This window comes from Cottoperca gobio, chromosome 9 (genome assembly GCF_900634415.1).
Source record: "Cottoperca gobio chromosome 9, fCotGob3.1, whole genome shotgun sequence".
Taxonomy (NCBI): Eukaryota; Metazoa; Chordata; class Actinopteri; order Perciformes; family Bovichtidae; genus Cottoperca; species Cottoperca gobio.
Window position 1 is genome coordinate 20,594,454 of NC_041363.1, and position 21,092 is coordinate 20,615,545.

Genomic DNA, 21,092 nt, shown 5'->3' on the forward strand with positions numbered 1-21,092 from the left:
TGGTTTTACCAGAGGTGTGCTAAATGTATCATATGTTCCTCAGATAATATCTTGCGGAAAGGGTTTGCACTCAAAAATAGTTATAACACATCAAATACAGACATCGGTGTAAGAATGTGAGGTGTGAGAATAAATGGAGATGTTCAACAGAATTGGGAAAGAATCAACAAATCATACTCTGATCTCAAAATCCTTTTTCAGACTTTTCTTTAATCATTGGGATTTACTTGTCAAATGTGGAAGAGTTTCACCCCTTATCAGAAATATTCAAAAAATAATCTGAATTAGGAAAATCACTCACGGCACTACATTTCATTCAGACAAGGGGTCATGAGTAGACATTGCTGTATTTTAGATGGACGCAATTTTCTTTACTTATTGTCACTTATCAGTAATCACTTAATAGAAGTCACCATTGTGTCACAATTTCCACTTCTTTGTTGAGATGACAGGGAACAACAATATACTCCTACCTCCTACAGTATCTTCTGTCAGTTTCAGGTGATGACATGTTTAAATTGTATGTTATAAGAAACAAACTGTCTCATACAGACATTTGTTTTCGTCTGAAACAGCTCTTCTAAGAATGAAAATCCTAAAACAGGTGTATTCTCTGTCAGCCATGCTGGATCTCAGTGCACCCTTGAACATCAAACGTAGGGCTTGTTGTTAGGTGATGACAACTTTGAGGTGGTGTTTCCCTAGACTTCCTTAGAAAGCGAGGACAGACTCCGCTTTAAAGTACAGGAAAGTTCCTGGAAAGCTATGATTATATTCACCTCACTTGCTCAATTCCTGTTAAAAGCATAAATTAACATAACTTCCTTGAGAAAGTTGACTCATGAGTGATGAATGACAGATGATATATAGCATACTCTGTTGATCATGCAATAGTTCATATTTGTTGCGCTATGAACATTCATGCCAAGAAGTCGACAAAGAGTACTCATCTTCAATATTCTTTATTGAATGAAGCAGCACAAAAATTACAAATGTTTACAGAATATGTTTACTTCAAATTGTACAAAAGGTGTACCAAAGAAAATGTCCGAGTGATATTAGCTAAATAAAAAGTTTATTGTGCAAATAACAAAACATAAGACATAGTGTTATTGATTGACCTTGGGTAATACTACGGTTAAGAAATGCTGACCACTTTAAAAAACACAAAAAAAAAACACTGACCGAGCCTACTCTGCTGCCTGACAGCATCTGTAGTAATTTTAATATACAAGCACTACCTGCGCATTCTTCTCTAACCTAAACGAGTGAGCCCTGTTGTCAAAAAATAGAAATTCTCAGTTTTATTTTGCATGAATGACTAAGATAAACACTCTCATAAATGCCTTGCATTTCAAGCTTCGCACTTCCAGTTTCACAAAAGGGAAAATTGCAATTATTGCGAATGGCCTTTTATTAAAAACATAAAAAAGGGTCGTTTAGACACATGGCATTATGATATAAACATTACTGGAAGACTAAGTTGTGTGTTTATAGCACTAGTGAAATGTATGTAAAAGGAGTTCTGCCGTTTGCAGCTAAATAATATTATGAACGATTCAACTTCAGACCATACACCACGAGAAATCTGCATTAGAGAGAAAGAGTCATATATCTGACTTTGTGCTTGTGAATTTGAATGTGCGAGTGTGTGCTGTGTGTGGTTGTGTGTGTATGTGTATGTTTAGGAGTGATTGTGCATTTTGATGTGCATGTGTGAGCTTGTGGGCCCCCTGGGACTCAGTGCATCCTGCCTTAGATAGGTAAGACAGGAGGCCTCACAGACAAACTGTATGCACACGATAGAGAAGCGCTTCTGGTGTTCATGGCACGTTCGTAGTAGTTAATACTGCTGGCGATGCAGTGCTAGTCTAGGCACAGGGTTAGCCTCTTTTCCTGCCGGCCTGCCACCCTTGGCCACTGGAGCTGGAGTGAGGGGCGGCGTATTGAGTCAGGATCGTCCAGCTCAGACGGGACTTCAGAAATCAACTAGCGACTGGATCTTTCCTCTGATGCTGGAGCATGTTGGTCACACTCACTATGTCCTCCTCGGGGACCTAGAAAACAGGAAAAGAAAGTTAAAGCAATGTTCATTATTTTTTCTGCCTTGGGGAGCAGCAGAAAAAGCTGAACACACAACATACTCTAATTCTTTTAAGTTATGATGGTGAACATGTTAACAAACAGTTGCCTATTTACACATCCAGCAGACATGAGACACCATTAGCCTTCATTTGGAGGTGTGCTTTCAGCAAAGTCCAATATTCACTCTCCTTTTAGCTCTGCCTCCTGAGAAAAATATCTGATTCTTTAGCTGCTAAATGTTTCACTTTGTCTGGATGTTGGGAAGGTTGTGTACAGTAAGCTTATCAGAGCTTTCACAACAAAAAACATCTTCCTGTTTGGGCTCGAACAAAGTGATGAAGAGCTGTGAGAGTGAACCAAAACAGTGAAGTCGTGGTCATAAAACCAAAACAATTAGCTGAAAGTACCTACAACCTAGCATGGGTATGATCAGGAGCAACCAATAAATGTAGAGTTTGTGGATTTTATTTTTGAAATGCCACAATCCATACTAAAACTAGTTTGTGGAAGTGGACAATGTAATGCAATATAATACAATCAAATATATAAATTAAGTGAGAAACATAGATTCCCATTCTCACTTTGTGATCTCGATCAAGGTTTGTATAATTATTATGTTTTCCTGTCAAATGGGTGCATTTCTCTTTCCTAATGTGCGCCTGTTAAACTCTGAGACTTTTTTGTGATTACCGGTAAGTGCTAACCATAACCCTTAAATGGTATTACATCTCAATGGACTTACAAATGCCAAAATCTCACTATTAAAATAAACTTCTGTGTAACTGGAACAATATCTCCCACATTGAGTGGTTTCCATGAAATATATCGCCATTAACTGGAACTTCCACTGACTATTAATTTTGTGGTTATTTCAGTGAGTAATTCACTGAATAATAACTTAGACAGTTACTTCCTAACGTTCCATATGCACAAGTGCTTTCACATGTTCTAGTGACGTAGCTTTGCTCTTACTACTTTTGTGCCTACTCATTTAAGAGCTTTCTAAATGACTTTCATTCTTCCTCTTTACAAAAATGTAGCTGTGCTGACTTTTGCAACACAATTATGGATTATGAAAAGAAGGTTAACCAAAAGCCTGCAAATGAACACCTTAGTAGGCCGCAAAACCAGGTTATCAGGGTAAAGGCCCTGTCACACATATCTGTATGACAGAAACGTATGCCGGCGCATACCAATATTTCTCAGAGTCCAAATACGTCCAACTTTTCATCGGATCGGAAAAGTGAACATATACAGATACGCATGTCTAACCTATTGATAGAGCATCACTTACTTATACAAAATGTATCAGACGAATGCCCAACGAATGCATAAGATATACAAAAATATGGCGTATACAAAATATGGGCAACACGCTGGTTTACATATGTAAACGTTATGTATTCGTTATGTATACGTCACCTACAACACCGCTGGGGAAAAGTTGGACGTATTTGGACTCTGACACATGTTGAGCTACTTTTCATATACGCCGGCCTGTTTCTGCCATACAGAACTGTGTGACAGGGCCGTATGTCTGGCGTGTTCGGCGTGTCGTCTGCGTCCTTCAAACGATCACAATTTACCCTTAATTTATATCAATGTATTGCCGATATTTCGTATACACCAGCATACGTTTCTGTCATACGGATATGTGTGACAGGGCCTTAACCCCAGTTCTCTGATAACCTCGCTCTGTTTGATCATCAACACTTTTAGAGTAGTGGTCTTGAAAAAACGAGATTTTTTTAATGTGAAATTTGCACTTCAAAGTTCTTTTCAGTGTAATTAAGAAGATGTAATGTATACCTAGAAGCTTCCCAACTTACATTGTAAAGATAAGTTCCCAATAGCATTTATTTACAAGAGGTTAACAAGCGGAAACCATGGTGATGTCACAGCTAGTTTCATCAGTGGAATTTACCATTATTAGGCCAGTCTGTGGTTAACACTGATCCCACTCAGGTTTACAAAGTTCTGCTAACAATAGCATTCTGTGATAACCTTTACACGCGATGACCTTGTATTACATTACACATATTATATCATATGATACTAATGGTTATGTTCAGCCCAATGACATGGTCGATTGCATAATACAGCTATGAAAGTGAGTTTCTGAGCATTGTGTAAGTACGAGAGTAAAATGAACTAATGCATACCATGTGGAATACCAAAGACTCAACGTCATGTTGTTCACTATATCAGACTAGAAGGTTGTATGAATACTTTGCGTTGTTATGCAAAGAGGAGGGAGAGCACAAAGATACCGGACTTCCATCCATGCAGCAATAGGAGACGCATAACATAATTCACCACCGATCCAAACTGACTGCCCAAAGGTTTTTTTAGTTCACCCTATTTAACTTCATTTGTTTGTTGAAATTTCTTCAACTCAGTAATTAAGTTAAGGGTTAGGGTCTATCACATCGATATGGGAGGGACATTTGGCTTTGCTCTATTCACTGAGTGACAGACATCCTGCGATAAGTTTCTGCGTAACGGAATCAAATAAACACAGATAAAGTGTTCTTGGTACTTTTCAAGATAACAAGTGACAGGAGTCGGTGAAGGGGAAACGACATGCATGTGATACATTCCTAAAGTTACACAGAAACACTCTTTAACATTCATACAAGAAGTTTAGTTGGTCCAGGCTGAAAAAGATTTTTGTTTAAGGCTTTACATTAAAAATTCTTCCCCTAACCTAATACAATATAAGATCTAGGAGAAAACTTTTATTATTGTCCAAGTAGTTCAATAAAACTTCTCTATACATTCCACACAGATCGCAATGGGCCGTTTAAACACATCATAGTGTTTACACATTAAGTTTGGTCATTATCAGACTCCAAAGAGGCATGTTTTAAGAAAAGAGGGAAAATGTGATAAGATTTAAAAAATAATTTTATGATTCCTGATGAACAAATGCATTACAGGATTTTTATAATCATTTACTTTCTAAATAATTTGATTCATTTTCCAAACGTACGAGGCCATACACATTGTTTTCCTGAAATGCATAGACAAGCTTGCATCAGTAAAAACACCCTCAAGCTGATTAGGAATCACCTGCTTTAAGCATTCCTCATGATTAGACACAGGAATGCTGGTTCATGTGACATATTCTTGATCTCATCTTTCTACATCTCCCACATTAAGAAACAAGAACCAAACCTGAAATCTTTAAATATCTGAGCTAAGAGTAATGCTTTTTTGAGTCACACGTGTGTCTAAGTTTTGACTTCCATGATAACGATGGCGTAAGCAATGAAGATGTTGGACTCACCAGAGCATGGTCGAAGCTGAAGGTGCTTATGTAATAGGCAGAGATGTCGCTGTCAGCCAGAGGCTGAGATATCTGGGCAACTATACCACATTCATCTAAAAAAAAAAAAAAAAAAAAAAACAGAGGGGGTGGAGGAGAAATACACTGATTGGTGACAAAATAATAAATACATTATTACAAAATAAATAAAATGAAGCACAACAAGTACAAAACTATAATAACCCATTTAAAAAGAATCACATCTGTATCACGCCTAACAGACCAATGATGATAAACACACCTGCAATTACACCTTGGTAAAATGAAAACTCCTAAAACAATATTGTAGGTGCATTACAGACATACTGAATAAGTAGTGAGTATATAACTTCACAGAGCATTCCAGCCACACGTTACAGTGAGTAGCTTGTCCGTCCATTTTAATCTCCAATTGACAGATCACAGAAGCTTTTGCATCAAAGACATTGGTTCTGTCGACTGGCAGTGCAAATCAATGAGAAGTTTTAAAAAGGCACTGAGAGACCATTGAAGCAGGTTGGACTGTACCAAATGACTGATGTGTTCTGACCTGTAAATGGGGTAAATGACTAAATTCTTGGCCATTTAAAAAAGAAGTTGCCTCACCAAAGCCTAGCGGTTGTCCCCCTATACGAACCATTCTCCAGAGTTCCCCTGAGGAACTGGTGAAGAGAAGATCAGCAGGAAACCTAGAGAACAAAGAAGACGCTGATGTCTACCAGGCAACCAAATGCAAAACATACACAAGAACATTTCAGAGATGGACAGGGGAATATACCCTCTTATAGCGATCGCCATACAAAACAGCTCCCATTTCACTTGCTGACAGAGATTCAATTAAAACTGCTTGATGGTGTTTATTTGTTTGTGCCATTCCAGCGTTTTAATGTGCATTAGAAGGTGACATGGTGGGCTTTGTTCAGTGTAAGAATCCTTACCGTCTCTGAGCCTCAGTGTCCATCACCAGTGAGATGTAGCCGTCAATGAGGGAGAAGGAGAAGAACTTGATACAGTCCTGGCTGAGAGCTGACTGTGCGTCCTCTTTAGGACTACGGAGGAAGAGAGACATTTGGTGAGACATTGAAGAGAAAAAAAAAAAAAGGAGATTTCTTCCATTTTTTCCCCTTTAATTTTGGGGTTTCTTTTAGGAAGTTTTTCCTTGTGCGATGCGAGGGTCTAAGGACAGAGGATGTTGTAACCTGTACAGTCTGTAAAGCACACTGAGACAAATGTATAATTTGTGATATTGGGCTATACAAATAAATTTGATTTGATTTGATTTGATTTATAATAAAACAAGTCACAGAATCAAATATTTGTCAAGACACAGAGCACTGTTACAGGGGGGACAGTTATTCAAAAGGAATAAAAACACAATCAAATAATTACAACTTTTTCTGTATACATTACACACACACACACACACACACACACACACACACACACACACACACACACACACACACACACACACACACACTTTGATTTATATTAAAATCAAAACGCACTAAAGACACCTGGGCAAATGTCCAGGGTATGTCAGAAAGTTTATTTAATCTTCCATTTCAATTTGTATTCAATTTAAAATGTTTTGTTGTTTTAGTAAGGTGAACTTTGTATCAGTGTTTCTCTCTTACAAGGCTTGTAAACTAATATAAAACTAATATCTAATCTTCTTGGATTCTAAACTAATAAAAATAAAAACTTTTGGTCCTAAATTTAGATAAAGAAAGCAAGATGAAAAAAAGAAAGAAAGAATAATAAAAGCCTTGTATGGAAAGTGTGTCTCATATTTAAGTTTTCAAAAATCACACCATTAAACTAATTAGAATTACCTGTGTGGCTATCTGCCATGTTTAATGTGAAGAAGCCTAGTTTGGATCATGTGCTGCCACCTTGTGTTTTAGAGAGGTACTGCAGCAGTGTGAGCAAGTGTCTCACCTGTTGGAATAAAAGAGGACGTCTATGAGCGTGGTGGCGATGGATGGCAGTGTGTCCGGGTCCAGAGACATGACACAGAACTGGTTCTGGGGGATCAGCACCGGGTGAACTGTGGGCTGGATGGCTGGAAGACAAAGGACAGTGTTGGTTTGTAAGAACAGCTGAACAGATAAAAGCATAAACCGATGCACAGCGGATATTCTTGAACACTAGATCTTTCTAGTGCCCAACTTGAGTGTTTATTATAGTCTGTTTACATTTTGGAAAATTGGCTATTAGAATGTCCTGGTTGCAATGCATCTATGGATGTACAGACAACCATCACTTGATTACTTCAACACGGAACAAAAAACGTGATGATTCTCAGACATGGGAGGTTTTTTGATTTGGTTTATCAATTTTTTTTTTTCCAAGCATGTTCTGTACTTTAAACACACAGTATGAAACCTGGTGCGGACCCAACCTGCGTTGTTTCTTTATATAATGTCATATACTGAAATGTTTGTTTAAGTCAAACATGGCTTTGTTAAGCACATCAGATGTCCTTGAACAGCAGGTTCCTGTTGCTATAAATACATATTTCATTTCTCATTTCCTAATAAACGGCACACAGAGTTTGATTATTGTCAGAAAAAGCCGGGCTGGAATATGAAATGATTTTCCAGGCACTCTTGTTTCTGTGTTTTAATATACCATGCATCTGATGCATTTTGCTCATGTATTAATCCGTTTCATTAAAGTAGAGTTTTATTTCTCTCATGGTGCCATTTCTAAAAAAGAAAAGCTCTTATAAAGACAAAACTGTCACCAATTTTGAGAGGATCACTGAATTGATCTGGGAAGAGGCAGGCTTGAAGAGGTACATCGATACATTTAAATAACTTGTGTTGTTTGAGTTAAATCACTGTTTATGTCCTCCGCTTGATTACAGAGCATGAACAACAAAAATCCTTATGCCTATTTAACGCTAATCTCCCACACTCTGCATGTAGAATTGCATTTCTTTGGAGGGGAAAGGCATGTTTTCCATGACGTCTCTTATAACTTCAAATTGGCTTATGCATAGTTTTTTGTTTATAAAGTGGTTTATTAAAAACAGCTTTTATTTTCTAGTGTAAAAGTGAAAATGATTACACTGCTGCCTTAAGAAGGAAGCGGCTGTTGTGCATTTAATCCTGTATATAAACATTTATATACAAAGCATATTTGTGTTCAGACCTTGCATTTGCGCTTTCCGTTATTTCAAATTTGAGCGGTGTTGAGCCCGGATGACATTCGGACCTTAGAAGGCCGAGTGCCAAAGCGACCTCTACTGATTTTTTTTACTTGAGTTGCTTCTTGTATCCCAGAGAAACAACAATGATGGACGTTTCACTCGCGTCTGATTTTTAGTGACCTGTGACTGTTTTAAGATCACTTCCTATGGGATGAGTAACTCTTTACACTTTGAACAAAAGAACCTGAAGGTGGTGCCAGAGGATCTTAACTTCATCCTCTGAGACTAGCTCGATCAACACCCGGCAGGTAGGTGAAATTACACTGAGCAGGACAGTGAGCTCTACCTTCTTTACCGTTCTTCTGGAGGCCGTTGGCAACATCCTGACAATGCATAGGGACAGACTCTCCTCCCACCTCCTTGTAGATATTGAACTCCTCCTCCAGAGTGCTGATGACGACGGACAGATCTTTCTCTCTCACCTACACAACACAGATGTGGAGCATAAATATCACAGAATCCACACTGAGATTATTGGCCATGCAAGGTCAGCGTCGTTTCAGGCAACACGTCTCACTTTTAGGGAATACTTGAGCTCAACCGGCACGTCGACCATTAATATTCTTGCTGACGCAAACGTCTGTCGAGTTGTTATCCATTTTCGCCCACTTAACACTTTCACGTGTAATACATCAACTAACTTTTTAGTGCCCTCGGCTCTGTCGGGAATTCATTCCTTAACAAAATTGGTGAGTGGACAAAATGCAGACACGGTGGTTTCTTTTGTCTGGCAGAGCTCAGAAGGTGAAAGGCTGCACTGTGAGATTAGAAGTCTGGGGTTTTTGACATTTAGAGAGTTTGAAGAATTGCTCCAGACATCTCTAAATTATACAACAGTGAACGTCTCACTGTGCCTCTTTCATTTTAACAAGATACTTAGACTGGAGAGGAGCAACGGCTGAGAAAGTTAAAAAAGGCTAAAGTAGACGGTGCTCACCAGGATAAAGTCTGTCTGATAAGTGGAGAGCATGAAGACAGAGACGTGCTGCTGGGCCAGAGGGGCGATGACCGACTTGGCGATCTTAGTCACGCCAACAGCCTGTGAGCTGCTGGAGGCATTGCCATTGGAAACCACGTTGAGGGGCAGCCATCTGGAGCTTTCGACCTTGAGATGCTCTGAGGGCTGGAGCTCTGAGGGGGGTAAAGGAGAGAAACGTTGGTCACAATATCCATATCTTTATGCTAATTTGTTTTAGTGAACATGTCCGATTGAAAACAGCAAGTCACAAGTACGGATTTAATGAGTTATATTTAGTTTCTGTAGAGCTGATCAGCGAGGTAAAATGTCTATTTCTGTCAATGGCGTGTGGTGGCTTTGAGAAAGGTATATTAAATTGTATGTTTTGTATTTTCTATCAATTATAGTTGCTGTCCAAATCCCTGTTGATTTTATTTGTTGTACATTTACTTCAACACGCATCACATAGCATCGCTCGGGAACAGGGGCGCTGCTATTTGGAGCGGATAAATAGCTAGTTGTTGGTGTTTTGGGGCTGCAGTCAACCCGCGAAAATGTCTTCTGTAGATCAGGAGGCGGCTTTCTGAGTTACTAATACAAAATGTATCAGACGACGCTGGCGTGCGTTGTTGAACGCTGAGTCTGTGAAAATGTTTTGAGCGTGTTCAACATTTTCGGACGTACCCAAAGTGTGCTTCATAAGTTATGCAGACGTTACACATAAGTTCAGGTACGTTAGACATACGTGAATACTGAATACAGTACGTGACTACGTTAGAGGTACGTTAGATATACATCGGCTGACTGTGAACCCTACAGCCAACTTATTGATAACGAGTGGATAACCTATTCGTAACCTATGTTAAACTTATGGACTCTGACACATTTTGAGCTACTTTTCATATACGCCGGCATGTTTCTGCCATACGGAGCTGTGTGACAGGGCCGTATATCTGGAGTGTTCGGCGTATCGTCCGCGTCCTTTAAACGATCACAACTTACCCTTAATTTATATCAACGTACACAAGCGTATTGCCGATATTTCCTATACGCCGGCATTCGTTTCTGCCATAAGGAACTGTGTGACAGGGACTTAAAAAAGTCCTGATTTTGCAGCTTTTTTCTCAACCAGTTTTGACGATTGAAATCACAACTGCAAATATATAAAAATATTGAAAAATTATTCAGTCATGTCACCGGAAACACAAACTGCACCAGTGAAGAGGAACAGCAGTCCCAAGATAAAACAAGCCACCAGGGATGTGACAGACATACTGTAAACAACCAACACACATCAATTACAATAGTGACCTTGCAATGAAGTGTTAAACGTCTGTACCTCATCACAACTTCATGTTACTGCTGATGTAATCTTTATGTTTGTGAAGGTGTAAACTCTGATGCATCTCTAAATAACAACTTCCTCTTGATTGCTGCTCCGTGACATAACATACAGACACTTCCTCACCCCCACCTCCCGTCTCTTTCTTCACCATGGAGACCTAAAACGCCCCCGACTATTTTTAACCACACAGTAAAACTTAAGCTTGTGAGACCTGATACCAATGCATTAATTAGCTCCGACCTACGGCTCCTAGTGGGTAGTAAACAAGGATCAAAGTTCAAACGGGGGATCTGTTAGATGTAGCTGTAACAACATGAGTCTGCAGCCAAAATGTAAACGCAGGATATTTCACCCTTTGACCTAAAACAAGACTTGAGTGGAAGCTGGCAGCTACCTGGGAAACCGGTGTCTATCCAGGAAGTGAACAAGAAGCTGAAAGAGATACTGGGGGGTGACGACTTAGGGAAATGTGTACCCAAACCTTTTAGGAGTGTCACTTATAAAACGTTTCTAAACGAAGAATACATTAATAGCTTCCTAGCTCCTCATACACAGCTCGACAACTGAGCGAAGAACTTCTGAATGCTTAGTAGGAGAGGTAACTGTCTTTGCACGTTTGCCATGCGTTTTCATTAAAAGTCTCAGAAACCTTCAGAGGAGACACACAACTTTTTGGCATGGTTTCATTACCATTCAGCTAACAAAAAACAGTAACAAACGGGTGTCTACCTCCTGCAGCGAATACTGCTTTTTCTTTAGTCTCCTTCAAAGAGCCACTATTCTGGTTGGCATAATTTGTCACAGACAGCCCCTTGTGGCTTCGCTACACCAGCTTTCACCTCTTAAAATAGGAACTCAGTTAGAAGGAGAGCAAAGGAGACAGAGAGAGAAACAGAGCACCCGGAGGCAATATATGCCTTTACCAACTACATCTGTGTGAAAGGACTAGACAAAATAAATGGCTGAATGAGGAGTGGGTGGGACTATACCATGTACACAGCAAGCTTACTGTAGACTCCGACCCAAGAGTGTAGTCAGGCAGAAGGGTGCATTCTTGAGGCAAAACATTTATAGAGAGGGTAAACAAATAAGTAACAAATAAGTGATGAATCAATCTATTATGTTTTAGTTAGTCTAGCAATTGTTGTGTATAAAACCTATTTAAAAAAATAAAGCCAGACGAAGAAACAGCCTTAAAAAGACTTGACTCATTATTATTGTTGCAAGAAGCCTTTTTTATGTGCTGGCAAGAAATTGATATTTGTGAGAAATTTGACTGCAAATAATTTATTTTAACCGTAAGTGTGGCTTGAACTTTATATCCCAAAAAACAGGACAACATTTTGCATGGATATTGTTCTCATACAGCTTTATTTTCTAGATAACAATGGTCGTAAAAATCTACAGTGTCCTACCTCATGAGGTCTGTGAAGGAAGTGGCATTAGCCTGGTTAAACAACAAAGTCCCATGCTATGGCCTAATTAAAGACTACCGGTACATGCTAGACACTAGCTAACCACGTTAGTGTTATGTTCTTACAGAAAGTGACCATGTGACCATGTGAGTGGGGTTGTTGGACTTTAACAGATACTTACAATTAACAAATATTAAAACAAATAAGACAAAAAAAAAAAAGAAAGAAGGTAAAACTGCACCTTGAAGAGAACAAAAAAAATCTCAGGAAATTTTGTTTTTGCACTCGAGCAACTTCAATAAAATGTGGTAACTCACCAAAGACGGACAAACAAAAGGTCAAAATTGTATAGTCCCTATTATGGGTCAAGTTCCAAAATCGCTGGATCCTACAATTCCCATAATGAAAATCCATAGCATCTTGTGTTGCTTTTGTTTGTAACACCAGCGGCGAGAAAGCCCTAATGACATTATATAACCTTTTCAACATAAAACTTCCCATGACCAGTAAACACATTTTAAAGTAGAAAATTGATGGAGTTCGCCTTTTAGTTACCACATTTTAAATTGGCAGTAGCTCCCTTAAATCGTTGTTTTTGTTTGACGTTCATGTGCCTGTCTTGCATCATTTTCTGTTAGAATCTAATGTTAAGATCAGGTGCATTTATTTATTGTATTCTAGCCGCCAAACACTATACTATAAAGACCCGTATATAGTGTATACTTTATGGTATCCCTTTAAAAAGGTGTACAACTAGGACTAAAGCGGTCACAGTGTAGGTCTGTAGGAGGACAAACCCCTGCCTGGTGAAAGATGCGTGTTCACACGGGTGCTTTACCTTTGAATCCTTCCTCGTCAAGGACAACCGTGTAGTTCTCTGGGGTCTCTGTCAGACTGAAAAACTTGCATCTGAAACAGGAGAGGAAGTACAGATGGAGAGAGGCATTTGGTTGGGGGTTTGAGAAAACATGAAAAAAGGCAAGAGATAAGGAGGGGACAGGAAGGAGAAAGAGGGGGAAGAACAGTGTTATTCAGTTGCAACCAACAAAAGGAAGTTCAGATTTTAATAACGGTTACCAGGAATCAAGTAAATGGGCTTCACCGAAATTCACACTGGTTTCAGGACTGGCTGTTGCTCAATAAGCACAAGCTCAGCATTATGCCAGCGTCGCTCCTTTGTCTACAGCAAATGGTGGGTAACACACCAAACTGGGGCACTGCTGCATTCAAGGAAACACCAGGCATCATCTTTCTAAATGTGATGACATATTCAAGATATATTTTAGATAAATATGCATCTGCGATGAAAATCATCACTAAAAGGATCTCAGAACAGCTCTCTTTAAGACCGAGCCTTTAGATTCCCAGATTACAATATACATATTCTCCCTCCAGTTCGGTATTTGCGTCTTCATTAGGCTTGGGGCCAAAAGCATTTGCTTTCAAAGGCCGTGGCTTAGGCCCGGCCACAGTGTTCCGTTCTATTGAATGTTGCCTTTGTGACAATAAAGCAACAAAAATAATGTTTTAAAGTAAATAGGCCCATGGGATATGGTATGAGTTGAGGAAAGAACTGGACCTAAACACACATCGTCTTGGATTACATCAGTTTAAAAAGAGAAAACGACATTATACTTCAAATCAAGTTTCTGGATGGGAGAAATGCCTCTTGTTCTACATCCAAATAAATACATTTGGCAAGTGTAACAGCAAAAACAAGGAGACAGTTTTGAATCGTTAGGAGAGTTCTTGGCAGCGAGAACGGATCACTGTGTAAACTGGGTTTTCCCTGTAACCTGGACATTAATGGCAACTTTGACAAGGAAAACTGGTTTTAAATATTCACTGGCCAGTCCAGACTTAAGACTTTAAACTTTCAATTCACTCTTAACTCAAACTCCTGAGGGCTTTTTCACTTTCTGGGTAAAATTTGGATACCAGTGTCAAGACCCCTTACTAGACTCCTAACTCTAAACCAATGTAATAGAGTTAGGAAGAATAGTTATTTCAGGCGTCCGGGGTTCTTGAAGTATAGGGTCCTGTTTATTTTCATCAGAGACAATGTTAGCTGACTGGAGCACTTCCAAGACTTCAGGAAATTTCTCCTGGTTGAATTGTGATTATTAAAAAGGCTCAACTGCATGAGAGAATATGTGGTTATTTGTTAAAAACTCAAGACACACAAGCCTGTGTACATAAAAACAAATGTCAACTATAACTTTAAAAAAGGAGCACTTTGGTTAGAAACATTAAATCTCTTAAATGCTGTGTGTGTTACCAACGGCAAGCAACAGATTTGATTTTGTAGAAACTCATTAAAACATTCTCACAATCTGGGTGAATTTTAAATGAATTATGAAACGATGGCGTCAATTCGTACCAAGCTCATATTTGCACCTCTGCACCTTCTTCTCCATTAGGTATTGTAATATTTAGAGCCATCCATTATACCTTGGAAAAACTTTCCCCCCCAGAAACATAGTACTAGTTTTAGTATTTAATCATTCAGGAGACATTCCTGTTTCTATGATGCGTAACACTGACAACATCTTTATTATTTATATCTAGATTTATCGAAGAGGCTCATTCAACTTTGCAACTCCAGAGGAGCGCATTGGGTGAATTTTCAAAGAAAAGTTTGAGAAACCTTGTTATTGAGTATAGATTCATTTGTGGTAGATCAGTGTTACTCATTGCGCGGCTCGCCAAGCTTTAACTGGTGGCTCACATGGCAGTGGGCTAAATAAAGAGGTGATAGATATGATTATGGAGTCAATACAGATATTTCATAAAGACACTAAAAACAAGCAGGGCTATTACATATAACCCATTAAAACACAGTGTCTGCTCTATTAGCCTACAAATAATAATAAAATAATTGATAATAATAATAATTGATAAAAGATGCAAATATAGACTAGAAACAAGATAAACAAACTTGCTCGGCACTACACTGACTCACTGCGGAGTTGCCAGTTTTTGCGGACTATCAGCACTACATGGTGAATGTGCTCTTGGACGGGTAGATACGTGGTGGGCTAGTATATAAATAAATAAACTTAAGCTCATTAAAAATATGTTATCATAAGCATGCTTATGAATATGGACATTTGCTAAAAAATCATTTATATATCGCTACATTTGAACATTTAAATTGGAGCATACTACGACCAACCTGGCACTTCATACTCGCGTTAGCTTGGCTCCGGTCGACTCGTTTCAACATTACATCGTAGTTCGCGCGCGTTTCTACAGACGTGAAATGGATCGATTTCTTATAAAAATAGTTGCACACCAGGTGGACAGAAACAAAGCGTGACACACAAGGAAAATTACGATTTGGCTTTGGAGCATCAAACCACCGCAAATCGAGAGGAAGATGCTGGAGATGGGGTTTGTGGACAGACAACAGCTGCGCCTGTTAAAAAAAGAAAAGAAATCTACGAGCCATACAAGACGAGCAAAGGACATTTCAAGACAAGTGGACAGGAATTTGTATTTGTCCTCCACAAGTTGAACCCTTCGTTCTTAATGTGCAAACAAACCCGCTCTGGTTTCAAGAGAAGTCATTTGGAGCCGCATTTCTAAACGACGCATCCAAAATTCAACAAACTTTACGCACCTGGAAGAGAAATTAGTAAAACAAAAATAGAGCAGCTTTCTTCTTCTCTTTCTGTAAAACAAAGGCTCGTACACAGGACAACTAACACAGCTGAACGATTATCTGAGGCATCTTTTGAGATCGCATGGATTTTGGCTCGGGCAAAAAACCTTCTCAGACTCAAAGGTTGTGAAACACTGCTTTGTGGCTTCAGCAGAAATATTGTTTGCAGAGTTTGACAACATCATCCCAGTATTAAACTAGTCCTGCTTTTAATGATTATTATGTATGTATTATTATGTATTGGTTGGCTGCATTGCATATTGTATGTTCTGGGTGAGATGACAGATTTTTATGACTGGATGTAGCTTTTAGTGGCTCTCCTATTGACTTTGTCCTATCAATGTGGCTCTCACGTAAAAAATAGTGAAGACCACTGTGGTAGAGGAAAGACATAATATATTTATACATGGATGACCTCCCTTTGTTTTCTTTAAATCCCTAAAAAGGAAGTGCTACAAATTCCTGTTTTCCTAAAACGTCTCACTAGAGATACACCTTCCTCTTCCTTTGCTTATCAGTCAGCTGAGGCTATTACAGTAGAGGCCTGAGTGAGACTGCAATACTCCTGACTCAGCAAAAAGTAATCCCTGTCATGAGATGGGACAATCACGCCACAGAGAGACAAAGAGAGAGAACACTAACTACCAGCTGTGCTATCGAGCTCAGCCAGCCCATTGTGTTATAATACCCCCCTCATTTCCTGTTGACCTTTCACCTTCCCTAGCTCGCAGTTTCCTGCAGGTAGTGTGTGCCAAGCATCTATCCTGACAGTGAGACCGATAAAGTGCAGAGCTTTATCACATGTGGTTTGTTTTTGAGGAAGATAGTTAAGGCTCTAATATTTCACCTGCACGGCATATACACCTCAGCAATGTATTGGTTGTGTGTCGTCAAACAACCCGAGGGAAATCCATCTGTGTTTATTTGGTTTCCCGTTTGTGAAGTACAGATGAGACGATGCCTCACCTAAGCTTCAATACTGACAAGCACACGGAAAAATTCATTTGCCTAACATCATAATTTAATCCTCTTCCTTATCTATTCAAACATCAGACAAACACTTCTGAAGACGCATACTGGCAGTTTAACAGTGAAGCACCTTTGATACTCGCACATCTTAAACTAAAGAGGCATGTTCAGCTTTAACAAACAAAACGGCACCAGAACTTCCCACAAAAGGTGAAAGAAAAAATTAATATTATTGTGCTCATTACACCCCATTGTCTCCAAAAAAAGTCTGTAATCATTGAGAAAAATATAGACTACCACCAAACCGCCCTTTCACATCCCAATGATCAGTTGATCAATCGATTAGTCAATTGAAAAAAAAGAAACTTTTATTTATCAATTAGAAGTTTTGGCTTCTTTAATGTGAAAGTGTGCTGCTTTCACGGGTTTTAAAATAACTGTAATTTGGCAGTGGGAAAGTTTCACAAAACCAATGATAAATCTACTAATGAGTTTGGGTTACATGTTTGTAAAGCACCAACAGTGACACATAGCTTGTGTGTGATCCCCGCTGGCAGAAAGTTAAAAAAAACAGGCTTCTTCTATTTTTGCTAGACGGAAAAGAACCAAAGGGAACGAGGAAGCAACAGGTAGCGAGGGAGCGGCCGAGTGGGGAAGATGAAAACCAAGCGTACAAGAGTCTGGACTTTGATCCAGCTGCACAAAGCAATGGGCGGTATAGGTGGTGGTGTGGTTTCTGCAACTGATGCTCCAGCTGAGGAAACATGATAAGAGCGGAGCAAACTGATGCTGAAGCGTGAGGAGTGATGCTCGAGTAACCTCAGCCCCATCGTCAGCGGACGGCCAAGTTGTCTGCTACCTTCACAGCTTCATACAAACCGATCTGTGGCGTTCTCACGGCCTGCTCTTTTTTCAGAACAATGGGGATGTTTTTTTTTCTTTCTTTAAAACCTGCATGTTATTAGTGGGAGGGGGGCAGCCTTGTGTATATTCGGGGAGGGAGAGCCCGAACCTTGACAGATCACTGAAGCAGACAAGTTTCTAGCTCAGCTGAGGCATTGTTCCAACCCATGGTCTCTTTAGTGAGCCGCCGAAGAGAAGAAAGGAGGACTCTGTGGAGCCTGCAGGGCTGCATCCACGGTACAGTATGGCTGATATATTGGGCTGATAGTAATGGGCTTTAATTATTACCATACCCATAAACTCCAAACTACAATAAGACTCCAAACTAACAGCTTGCAAGCCTGTGTACCAGATATTTTCCCCTTACTGGGGAGGATTCAGTCACATACTTTAGTGTTTAATAGAAGCTTTAATACATGACAGACACTTTTTGCAAGATAGACACAAAAATTCTCTCTTGTCTATAACTCATACGACTACAGCACAAACGCTGCATCATTTGTAGCCTGAACCAATTTAATACCAAACCCAAAGCCTGAACTAAATCATGTCCTCACTTTTGAGGGTATAGAACTTTTTTCATACCTTAAACTACATGTCATCAAAAGGGTTAAGTGACTAAAAATAGCTGTCCTTCACAGATGCGGATAGCAGATAGTGGGCATGTTGTGCCTCATCAAATAAGGGTTCGTATTGCTAGACAAGGCAAAGTCTCTGATTACTTTCATCCTCTGTACCACAGGTGTCTTAATCCCTCAGTTGTATTGGATGAGGTTGAAGGAAAATCTACTTTCTTACCATTTCAGATAGGTCTGGCTCCTGTAAGTGATTACCTCCTTAAAATTCTGCTCAGGACTGCTTTCAAATCACTTTGAGTGCATTCACAGGGAGTTGTTTTCTAATGAATAGCAGAGGCCTGAAAGAGGGAGATGGCTTAAACCAACCGAGGCAATCAGGCTTTTTTTTGGTCCATTGTTTAGAGTTGCTATGAACTCAATCTTCTACCACCCAATCGGCATCGTTTATAGTTTGACTATAGTTTCAGAGGGTGGAGCACACAAAACCCAGCTATACAAAAAGAACAGGAAAAACACATTCAAGCCACAGTACGATGATATAACTCCAAAGCATGCACAACAACACACTAAAAAAAAAAACAGGCAGGCCTGCTAATCCAAGGAAGTGCAGCCTGCATGCTTTTTCTGGTTCATTCGGAGTCCAGCCTACTTTCCCCCCCAGACACTGACCGGATCATAGAGCCTATTCAAAATGAAGATGTAGGCTCACACGTTTGAAATAAAATACAACACCGACTGTGAATCTGGGCAGTGCAGTTCCTGATCATTTAAAATTGCTCAGTATGAACCTGTTGGCTTGTACCTTAGAAATACTGATTCAATTACAGTCCTTGTATTAATCACAGTGACTATTTATTTACTTAGTATAGGCCTAGAAGTTTATAAGGTAGTTAGAGTCATTATGCCAGTCTGTCTGGTATGGACATGTCAAAAACTAATGTATCGCCCAGTTCTCTGAGACAAATGCGTGTCGATAGATGCAGCTACGCGTGAATGATGTGAAGCATTTGACAGGACAAGATATACATCTAATTGTCAGTTGACAAGATATGGACAACAACGGTTTTCAAGGATCATGATTCACTCATGCAGACATGGGCTAGCCCTGTTGTTACGAACTGAATATTAAAAATAAGCAAATCCTCGAGGACAGTGTGTTATCTAGACTTCAGAAGTTCCCTGACATTTGCTTGCCACTGCCTGTCCTATATCATGGGCAGATCAAAGACAGATGTTGAGCTCTAGCCATGCATATGTGGGGCAGCCAGAGCAATAAACAATTGCATAACAAAGAGAGGATATCCAGGGATTAACTGAAAACTGGTACAAATGCAAACATGAGATCCATACAAGTTGCAAACGGGATGTTGGCTTTAGATGAAAGGAGGTCAAGTTTGTGCTGGAGAAACAAGGTCCCACCAATATATAGAGTGGATGGGCTCTGAATGCTTCTTAAGATGTTTGATCAATGCTGGTCATATGTTCAGAAGAAGCAGCATGCATTACTATGTATTCATTTATTCAAAATAAATGCACTTTATTATAAAAAGAAATGCAATGTGTTAACTAAAATGCTGCAGTTTTGGTTATAAGGAAATATAATGAATGCAATCATATCTCTATTGTAATAATACATTCCTAAAGAATAGACCTATTATATTTTGGCTGATATGCAGTTTTCCAAACGTTAAATATATGTCATAAACTACAGTAATTCCCAAAAGCTACATGCATTGCAGTAGATCCTTCATGTGAGGCAGAGCAGGGCATGCACAGGCAAATACCCCCAGTAAGGGCTCTTCCACCCAGTGAATGAATAGGCGCTGTGGGTTATCTCATATCGTTACTGGATTACCAGGGTGATTCACACCGGCGCGACACAAACATCTGACCTCAATCAATATGAGTCTTCTTACCGTGTCCTGTTCCGGAGGAATATCAGTTTAATCAGGGGGTGTGTGAAATTCACCAGCCCATTCTTGGATATGCTGATGACCCGGAGCCTGTGGTCCAATATGTGCAAGTCCATATTGTCGGTTGCAAGCAGTGCAGTGTCCTCAAGTGAGCATGCGGCGGAGAAAACGCCTTCCTAGCTGATAAATCTCATTCAAATGTTAAATATAGGTGTCGATGATGAGTATTACCGACGACTACAACCACCACGTCCCGCTGTGCTCGTCTCAGAAGGCGAAAAACATCCGACGCAATCCGACTCCAGCCTTGCTGAACTACTGTATATTCAAATATAAGGGACAGCCCCAGAAATGACACGCCCCCTCCTCTTAAAGCTACAGGTTTCTGGTGTGAAATGTCTCGCGCATGCATATCAAGTGTTAATATGCTAGCTGAAATTAAATTCCTTAAAATACAAGTACACATACACTATATGGACAAACATATGTGCACAAATTGTTTCTTTGTTTTTAATCTAAAAAACACAAGTTATGGTTTAACAGTCAGTGTTGTGTGCCTGAAGTTTCAACAAGCAGCTAAAACCACCAAGTGTCGTTTTTACACTTTGGTTTCGTATGGATTAAACAAACAATATATAACATGTTAATTAGTGACCTTCAGAGATGCAGGTTGGAAGATGTCATTACCTTTGGATGGAGCCAGAAGAGCTCTTCCCCCCATTTTCAGTATTTATGCTA

The 21,092-nt window shown here is 39.5% G+C and overlaps 1 protein-coding gene across 2 annotated transcripts; it reads right to left on the reverse strand.

Annotated features, from left to right (window-relative positions):
• Window positions 1–943: 943 nt before the first annotated feature.
• castor1 (cytosolic arginine sensor for mTORC1 subunit 1) lies at window positions 944–20,684 on the reverse strand. 2 transcript variants are annotated; one of them, XM_029440740.1, is made up of 9 exons: window positions 20,358–20,684; window positions 13,166–13,236; window positions 9,547–9,740; window positions 8,905–9,031; window positions 7,334–7,457; window positions 6,331–6,441; window positions 5,999–6,081; window positions 5,375–5,469; window positions 944–2,057 (listed from the first exon to the last, which is right to left on the reverse strand). In XM_029440740.1, exons 1-9 carry the CDS (start codon window positions 20,468–20,470, stop codon window positions 1,986–1,988), a joined length of 990 nt encoding a protein of 329 aa, XP_029296600.1. In that variant the 5' UTR covers window positions 20,471–20,684; the 3' UTR covers window positions 944–1,985. The 2 variants fall into 2 exon arrangements, with proteins under 2 accessions (XP_029296600.1, XP_029296599.1); XM_029440739.1 differs by having other exon boundaries at window positions 8,896–9,031.
• Between the last annotated feature and the right edge of the window lie 408 nt (window positions 20,685–21,092).

Bases quoted from the DNA above. Each gene is read 5' to 3' on its own strand.
- castor1 (XM_029440739.1), bottom strand. From the start codon at position 20,470: ATGGACTTGCACATATTGGACCACAGGCTCCGGGTCATCAGCATATCC. The intron at 9,032-9,546 runs GTGAGCACCGTC...TGTGTTGTGTAG, and splicing joins ATCAGACAGACTTTATCCTG to GTGAGAGAGAAAGATCTGTC. The intron at 6,082-6,330 runs GTAAGGATTCTT...TTTGTTCTCTAG, and splicing joins GACACTGAGGCTCAGAGACG to GTTTCCTGCTGATCTTCTCT.